Source organism: Spinacia oleracea, chromosome 6, assembly GCF_020520425.1.
Source record: "Spinacia oleracea cultivar Varoflay chromosome 6, BTI_SOV_V1, whole genome shotgun sequence".
NCBI lineage: Eukaryota > Viridiplantae > Streptophyta > Magnoliopsida > Caryophyllales > Amaranthaceae > Spinacia > Spinacia oleracea.
In genome coordinates, this window is record NC_079492.1 from 105613864 (window position 1) to 105622984 (window position 9121).

At 38.1% G+C, this 9121-nt stretch overlaps 2 protein-coding genes across 2 annotated transcripts; both read right to left on the reverse strand.

The window, feature by feature from the left end:
- Window positions 1-730: 730 nt before the first annotated feature.
- On the reverse strand, window positions 731-3969 carry LOC110802548 (uncharacterized). Its single transcript, XM_056831322.1, has 4 exons — window positions 2180-3969; window positions 1646-1720; window positions 1114-1553; window positions 731-986 (listed from the first exon to the last, which is right to left on the reverse strand). The coding sequence occupies exons 1-3, from the start codon at window positions 2374-2376 to the stop codon at window positions 1361-1363; spliced, it is 465 nt and encodes a 154-aa protein (XP_056687300.1). The 5' UTR covers window positions 2377-3969; the 3' UTR covers window positions 731-986; window positions 1114-1360.
- Window positions 3970-5820: 1851 nt separating this feature from the next.
- Window positions 5821-8921, reverse strand: LOC110802547 (scarecrow-like protein 33). Its single transcript, XM_022007975.2, has one exon. It carries the CDS (start codon window positions 8453-8455, stop codon window positions 6221-6223), a length of 2235 nt encoding a protein of 744 aa, XP_021863667.1. The 5' UTR covers window positions 8456-8921; the 3' UTR covers window positions 5821-6220.
- Between the last annotated feature and the right edge of the window lie 200 nt (window positions 8922-9121).

Consider the following 9121-nt stretch of genomic DNA (forward strand, 5'->3'; position numbering starts at 1 on the left):
ATGATCTTATCGTTATTAGCTTCACCAGAAGGGAAGTTGGTTTTGTACCGAACCTACCTTAATATTTTGTTAATGTAATCATATTTTCATGTGTTTAAAAATCTATGTGGTATAGTGGTATACCAAGCTTAGTCAAAGGACATCTAACTCAAATTATTAAGCATAATCTTCATTCTTTCTCCTCTTTCTAAGATTTCTCTTTCAATCTTCAACAATCTATACACAATTACTCGTCCTTACGCCAACAAAATGAATAGAAGAAAATACGAAGTAGTAAATTCAAATAGAGGGGTTGACAGTTAGGAAGAGAGATATGAACGTATCCAGGGCACTCAAGCAGTTTTACACTAAGGCAGCATATGCATTAAAAAGGTTCAAAACCATCTGCTCTAAATGTCCGAATTCAGACAGCATGTTCAATCACAAATCTTGGCCTTCGTATGGGCTAGGACTAATAAAAAGGTAGATTGTCCACTATCTACAACACATTAAAGCATCAGAAAATGGTATACATCCAATAACAAAAAAGATACAGTAAAGATTGAGTCTACTTTAACAGGACTAAAGATCATTGACTTAGACTTCAGAGTTCAGTTATATTTTCAATGGTTAATCTCAAATTTCACCTATCCTTTCTAATCCAATAATTTGTATGTCATGATCTATATCAGTTATCTATTGTTGAATACCATTGCAGCCACATAGATGATTGACATAGTCAAGAAGTTCATAATGTAAGAATGACTATTAATGGATTAATATTAACTTAAATCATCAGTTACACAGAGCAGTAAGAGTATTTGCAGTTTATATAATATGACCATACTTTATACTGTAAGAATGAATATGTATGTTGAGCAAAACAATCTAACCTATATCAGAAGCACACGTTGGAGTACCAAACAATGCGACGTGATAATATCATCAAAGGCTCCTTCGTTGTACAAGCAATAGAGAGCTCACTGTAACTCTACGTGGCGAGAAAGCTACAAAAGAGAGAGAAAGGGACAGAGAAAGAGAATAGTCAAATCACAGAATTTGTGAAAATAAACTTTTTCTTTTCTTTTTAATCATTTGGACAGGAAAAAAATTGATATTAGAGATTAGACATACCTGTCAGAAAGCACAAAAACTGTGTAACCTTCCTTTATTGCATCCCTTGCTTCAGCACAATGTCTGCTCCAAGCCTTTCCTGCCCAGGGTCTTGGGATAAGTGATATCAATTGCGTTGCTACGCCAGCCTCTGTAGTACATCTTTTTAACAGCTTCTATTTCTTCAATTGATAAAAGAGGCCCCTTCAATGAGAGACAGTCATTTCTGTGAGATCACCTTCAGGACCAATCATGCACTCCATGGATGTCACAATTTTCTCCCTGATAGGATCAATGGGAGGGTTTGTGACTTGACCAAACAGCTGCTTGAGTACTGGAAATTGAGTTTCTCTCTGTTTGACATCACGACCAAGGGAGTATCATTTCCCATGGAACCAAGGGCCTCAGTGGCATCCTTCACCATGGGAATCAACAGCGTTTCCAAGGCTTCAACAGAATACCTATAAAAATAGACCTCATGTTAAGTTGTTAGCCTTGCAAGAAAAATAGAACAAAAATGTTTCAAGCTAGAGTAGTGAAAAATGATACTTACCCAAAAGCCTTAATGGCGCCAGCAAACCATGAATACCTTATGATGCTCTGCATGTCTTCATTCCTGATTGAATGCCTATAATGCACGAAAACAGAACCCCATCAGATCATCACAATAATAAACAGAAGGACGAACTGATGCAAAGATTAAAAAAAAAGTGAAAGTTGTCAGCAGTATCATCTCCAAGTGAAGAATATCAAATAAGGTAGAGCCAATAGAAAACACAGGATGCAGGCTGGATTCCTCACGCTCGTGATTTCGGATTACTTTCAAGTCAAGCTGAGAACACATAGTTTAGCTAGAACAACAATGCTCCTATAATCTACTCTAATTATTTCTCCAAAACCTTTCAAACTACTTCAGAACTGTACTTACTAAGCTGGGTAACATCTCCAACTTTGAAAAACCATGAAATTTTATTAAAAATCTCTAGTTAACATCATACCCTCCATGTCCATTTCCGATGGAGCCAAAGATTCATTTCTTCTTTTGGATGTGGGATGAAATGGACTAAATCAAAATGGCTCTTAATACCTCTTCGCTTCCTTTCCATGAAGTAGAAGATGGTTGTCCCGTTGTTGTCCCGTTATCGCTTTTGGGTCAATTGGAAACAACCTCTCTGCAATTGCAGGGGTAAGGTTGCGTACGTCCGACCCCCCCTTACCCCGCTTCTTGTGGGAGCCTCTTTGAGGCAATGGGGTAATGATAATGATGATAATGATGAACATCATACCCTCCAAACCCTGAAAATTTTATTAAAAATCTCCAGCAGCACGTAAGAAAGAGATAACCAACATCAATCTCAAACTAACAACACTTAATGTTAGAAATGTAGACATCATTCCTTCTATTTAGGTTAACCAAGCCAAATTAAAATTACTTGATAAGATCTTCAGTGCAAATTGGTAAGAGAAATGGGCAAGTCCACTTTGATGCAACATATTCCGTATAATGCAAGCACTGCTGACTCAAATTTCCAAACATAGTCACATTGACTCACGTAGCACTACAAGTAAGGGCATACTACAAAGCACTCTAATAGAACCAAGATACAAGAAAAGCTGACAACAGATAAAATCAAAATAACCACAAGAGCTGAAACACACAACATACCATTCCGTAATTACATGCTTCAACAGGAATGCAATTATAGAATAACAGAAATATTGGATGTCTCAGACTAAATAAATAGTTCAGCTAAGTACTCGCACAAGAATAAAAGAAATATTGGATGTTTTTAAAGTAGGAGAAAATGGTGGGATATATTGTCTGGAGAACACAAAATAGCCGTAGATGAAAGAACATGGTGCAGACAGTTCACTCTTAGAAGAATAGGAAGAAGAGGAACACCACCACCATGGAAAGAGATGCCCCCAAATGACCACTTTGCTGCAAGCCACTTTGCTGCTAATGGTGAATAGTTTGAAAATATAACGTTTATCCAAAAATCCACATGCAGAAAACATGAACGCTTCTATAGTTCTATATACAGTTCTCAGTACCAAACTGTCAAATAACTCAATTCACTTCACTGCTCAATAGCTTTCTGGCCGACCAAAATAGACATCACTTAATAAGGTGATAGAAAAGCTGGCAACAATGATAAGTTTACAACTCAAGTTTTTGTTATTCTACGTCACAAGCACTTCTATAACAAATGGCTCTTACATCTCTTTATAAATTAAATTGACAAAGAACATTAGGATTAGGTAAAAGTTAGTTAGACCATGACCTATTGGGTGTGGAGAATTTGAGTTCATTGCAAAGTCATGATAGGAAATATTATCAGATACACTAAAGGAATACTCTGGCATACCAATTTGGTTACAAAGAAGAACTATAATAAATTTAGATAATGAGTTTCATGTGACCCCCGGATGAAGAAAAAATATCCCCTCCCGAACTAAATCATGTAGTGACTAACAAAATCCTTCGGTTTACCTTATGGTTAGTGGGCAGTATAGGCAAAGTTCCAGGGTATAGGAATCCTCTTAAACAGAAGAAAAGTCCCTTTCAGCTTCGCTTAAGCTCAACTTCGAGCTTTAGCGAGGAAACGGGCTTAAGCGGTTTTCCAGTATGGGAGAGTTGAGAAAGAAGCTACCACGCCACGGATTTCCGATCAAGATGTGGAATGTGATTGGTGATGGATGGTGGTTATGAAATAGGTTCGGGATCATCTCGCATCTAGATCTGCTGTTTTTTCGGGAGGAAACAAGAGATACCTTTACTCGGCAACTGAACGAGCACGGTCGAAATTCCTTACTCTAGTCTAAAATTCTAAATCATGTAGTGACTAACAAATTTGATAAAATCCAAAAATGAAAATGCACCTGAACATAACGTCTAGCAGCATCACTTGGTTCTGATTCACAATCCTCGGCACACACATTCCTGCAGCACAAAAAAGTCAATTATGCATATAGAATCAGGAATCTTCGTATTGGTTACAAAGAGTCAAAGACTGCTTAAAAAAGCAAACAAGAAAATAGTGTTCACGGTACTCTAAGGAGCAGTTGGTCTGTTTTCATAAAATAGTTGAGTATGACACTGGCATTTGGCACCTATAAAACAACAATAAAGTTTGGACACTTCTCAATTATGCCAAGGTTTCCATTAATAGAAATAGGAGAAGGAATGTGAAAACACAAACAGAACAAATAATAGAATTGGGTTGAGAGATCCGGAAAAGAAAAGATGACTATGAAAGCCAAACCCAAGGATTTAGTGAACAGAAACAAAGGTTTGAGTCCATGCTTAGAAAGCCACTTTCTGAAAGTTGCCTTATAAACAATGACGATAAGCTTAATCCAAAATTAAAAATTACGATATTGCTTAATCTCAAAACATGTCATCTAACTTTTGGTTGCTCCACTCCTTGTTGCTGTAAACATGATGATAAGCTGATATAGATATAGATTTAAGCCTATTTCTGGTTGGAAGGAAAACTTGATCTCATGTACGGTGACTCTCACAGCTGTTCCAGGGCTCACTATAGATTTTAAACCTCGGCTTCTTTAAGACCCGACAAATCAAAATGCCATAAAGGAATCTAACAGAAAACTCACCTTGAAGGCTGGCTCAAGGGAAAAGACAATCCAGGGGCAAACCTAGGAGCATATGTTAAGAAAAAATAACTCCTTGTTGTCTTTCGAAGATGATTAATTGTATGTTAAAAATATTTCTCTAGTCTCATACAATGCTGTCAAAAAAACAAATGTATAGGAGCATATGTTTGATTTTTGTATCCATTAATCAACTCCTTGTATACTTTCATGATCTGTGGGAACAATACTCAGAATACAATTAATCAACGAAGGGCTAGCTTTTCTGCGGCGACAGATTAGAGTCACCAGAATTTGCACAATTTTCTTAAGAATTCTGAAGACGACAATCATAATAGAAAACAAAATTCAAGTCCTCAATGTAATTTATCTGTGAATTAGAGGACCCTAAGTGAAAAACCTAAATTAGGGAATTGCTTGACTAACTAATTGCATCAACAACTAAATTTGAGAACCCTAACTCGCAAAAGTCACTCGAAAATTTCCCATTATTCATCCCCCAGTAACCTAATATTCCCAAAATCAACACATCAATTCTTTAATATCAAAATATATGCGGAAGTGATCAAAAAAATGCAAAAATCAACTAAATTATTCAACAAAATATAGCATAAAAGTTATTGAAACATCAGAAATTGGAACACTAATTAGCCGAAAGAAAACACAATAGAACAGCTAACCTTGAGTACAGTTTCGGGAGAGGCGGTTGTTACTTGAAACGGAAAGAACTTCTTGCTTTCGAAGATGATTGGATGAAGATAATGCCCACTTAGGGTAAAGACTCAAATTTAAGGTTTGTTCTTACCTTAAAGCTCATCTCACATTTCTGTACTTTGATGGAGAGCAAGAAAGATGATGCTGCTATTAATGTTTGTCTTCTCTTATCTCCATTCGAATCCGAGAGTGAAGTTGTTCATGATACTCATCGCCATTGAGGTATCATCCCCAAAAAGAAGAACATGAGAGAAGGAAGGAGGAAGGAGAAACAACAGGAGAGAGATTTTAGAATTTACCCCAACCTTTTTTTTTTAATTAACTAAATCATTGAAGTTTTTTCAGAAAAATAATAAATGCTTTTATGAAACAATTTCAGTTCTCCTTCCAACCAAAAACTACAGTACAAAATACTTGTATTGCTTTGCTAACCCATTCTAAAAACTGCAAGCATGTGTGAGAACAAACACCTAAGATCTAACTATCTCATATGGAGTAGTAGAAGTATAACAATACGAAGCCAACGAAAATTCACAAAAAGAAACAGTCTGCAAATTTCATGTTACAATATCTACATTCCACACTTCAGGCATCCGGTTATCATTGCGTCGACATTTTCTGATACACAAGTGTTTTGTTTCATATCAGAACAAATTACAAGCTTCCGCGAATTAGCTCCACCCAACTCATTGTTAGTAAACTAAACCTTTAGAAAATGTCATCTTGCAGCATTCCCCAAGTACATGTGCAGTTTTTCAGCCTTGAGGACCATCACCCATGAGGTGCGCTGCATTAAGATCTAGGCCATAACCCATGCAGAGATGGCATGGGTTATCCGCCCCTTCCATCCGTGCAATGTCCAATGCCCATCAACATCAATGACAAAGTCTCGGTGGTAATTTCCCTTGACCTTGCACCTCAGCATGTTGATGATCTCCTGATTTAACGGCATTTGCCTAAACCCCGTCCTGTTAAGCCTGACTTGCCACTGCTTATATGTCTCTGGCCTTTCAACTCTCTCTGTGCCCTCACAAGCGACAACATTCATGATCTCCCTGCCATAAAACTCTTTCTCGAACATCAATCTCTCAGAATCCTCCCGGGAGGCATTGGTATCAAACATATCAAATAAGGTGGAGTAATGAAACAGGGCCTCTCTGAAACGTGTGACGAAAAAAGGAGCATTGTAAGATCCATTCACAACACCATGCACAAAGACGTTAGGTTTTATCTTCCTCACCAAGTTCAGAACTGCATTCCTCGGACTATCCACTACTATTGTCTCATCAAGGAGGTTCTTGAACCTGTATAGACAGTTAACTGCAACTACCTCATCACTTTCTATCTTCAAGTCCTCAACTCTTATTGTTTCCCATTTTTGTGCAACAGCATGATACTCAAAAGGGACTTTAAACCGTTCACAATATTTTGCCAAGCGACGTCCTGTTGCCTCAACCCTTTCGGCTGGCCGAAACCCAGGCTGGGGAAGATCAATCCCAGTAATACAAAGTTTTGGGGGACCACCATCTCGCTCTGACAGGCGTTCAATAAGGGCAGGCCATTGGAATCCATAGAGGATGCCAAAATCTATGACATGAAGCTTTGCAGCTTTATTGGCTTCATTAAAAATTGTATGATTTGCAAAGCCAATAGAGATCTTCTTCGACGGGCATGTGCGAATGAAGAACTGATATGCTTTCAGCATATCAGCAGCTGATGTTTTCTTGGAATTCAGGGCAGTATAAATCTGTGACCCAGTTCCAGCCAAGCGGGCCTCAAGAGCATTAGCAAAATAATGAGCCAACCTTTGTGATCCATCCCCTCCAGCAAATGAGTGCTCCCTAATCTGCTTCAGCAATTCATCAGCAATTCTACGATCATCCGATGCAGTAGATTGCGCACAGAGGATTAATAGAGTCCTTAGATCAACCATAGTTTTATTACTACCTTGTTTCCTAGGTCGACCCTTTCCTCCCTGCTGTCCCTGTGATTGGCTAGCCTGTGATGGTAATCCCTTCTCAGAGTCCAAAGGGATGGCACAATCGTGCTTAGGGTGAGAACATAACAAAACCCTATCAAACATTTCAGACAACTCCGCCTCTTCAATAGAAACAGCTGACTGCTTGCTATTCCTGCCTTCCTCAAAACCCTCGTCCTCACGATAATGAATCTTACTTCCCCTTGATTCATCAGGAGATTCACCCTTCTCCTTCTTAACAGCCACGGTTGAAGCATCCTGCTTTGTCTCACTAGGAAAATTGATGTTCTCCAGATCAATGGCGATATTATTGTTCTTTGGAAGGAACTTACTAGCCTCCTCCATTCCCTTCTGAAACTGAATTATGGACTCTTTCTGGCTAAAAAAATTCATATCCATTGGCAAATCAAGACCGGAAGGAAATGAACCATTAGAAGTACTGCCACTAAAGGAACTGAACGGACCAAATGACCACTGAGAAATGGTTGGTGTCTGGGAATATGATTGAATTGGAGGAGCTTGAGTTACCAAGGGCTTACTATGATCACTCAAATCAGCAACCACTGTAGGATCCACAGAATTGGTTGAATTTGAACTAGAACTACAAGTGCTGCCACTAGAATCACTAGGTGAGCTCCATGACCGGTCATCCGGGCTATCTACAGTATGGTCAGTGAGAGGGTATTTCTTGCCCAATGCATCATAAAAAGGTTTTTCAGTAGCTTGTAGAGCTAAAGGATCATGGAACATACACGGTTTCTGCTCCATGTCCTCTTCCATAAGCATTTGGCTAATGTATTTAAGAACATCATCCGAATCGCTATCATCTGATAATTCAACCCCTTGGCTCGCCCCCAAGAACGAGCTCACCTCGGGCACATCCGGGTAATCTAAAGGGCTTGGGAGGTTCAAGGAAGTGAGGTCTTGAGAAGGGTCTTTGTAATTGAACAAATTGGCATAATTTATTGACTCATCATAACCTGGGGACAGGCTTCCATTCACAGGCTGGTTCCCATTTACAAAATTTTCAGAAATTTCCCCAAATTGGGAACCCATGACTTTTGTTCTTGATTTAAATTCTCAAAAACCCTAAACCAATTGATGATCAATAGAAACAGGACAAATTCAAAACCCTGCCCATCAAAGGCTAAAACCCCGAGTCAAAAAAAACTAACTTTCTCAAACAATCAACATAAATAAGCAAAACCCAGTTCAAAACTAAGGTGGGAGATGAATAAAATAGATGCAAATTGAATAATAAATAATAATGATGACAAAGCAAAGTGAGATGAAATTAAGATTACCTTGTAAGAAGAAGGAAAGAAGAAGACGATGAGAAATAAAGGGAGGCAGTGAAACCAATTGGTAGGCGAAAGTGAAGTTAAAATAAATAAATAAATAAATAGAAGAGGAAGATGATGTACTCCGTACTATGTATCAGTATCAGCCGCCTTTGTGATTAGGAAGAAATTTCAAAGCAGCAGAGAATTGAAAGGGAAAGATGGTGGGTCTGTTCATTTCACGAGCATCATCTCACACCTTATCTTTTTTACCTCTCCGAAGTCCGAACTCCTTTAGTCCTAACTTTTTGTTCTTGTATTCACAAATTCTTATTTACACGGGATATACGATAAATATTGTTCGCAAAAGTTAAAGTTAACGTAAAATACTTAAAAGTTACTCTTTTATAGATAAAAGTTATCTATTTTTTTTAGTAATAAT

Coding starts and splice junctions, on each gene's coding strand:
- LOC110802548 (XM_056831322.1), bottom strand. CDS start 2,376: ATGATGTTCATCATTATCATCATTATCATTACCCCATTGCCTCAAAGA. Junction 1,721..2,179: donor CATGGAAAGGAAGCGAAGAG/GTATTAAGAGCC, acceptor CGTGCATTATAG/GCATTCAATCAGGAATGAAG. Junction 1,554..1,645: donor GGCGCCATTAAGGCTTTTGG/GTAAGTATCATT, acceptor CTATTTTTATAG/GTATTCTGTTGAAGCCTTGG.
- LOC110802547 (XM_022007975.2), bottom strand. CDS start 8,455: ATGGGTTCCCAATTTGGGGAAATTTCTGAAAATTTTGTAAATGGGAAC.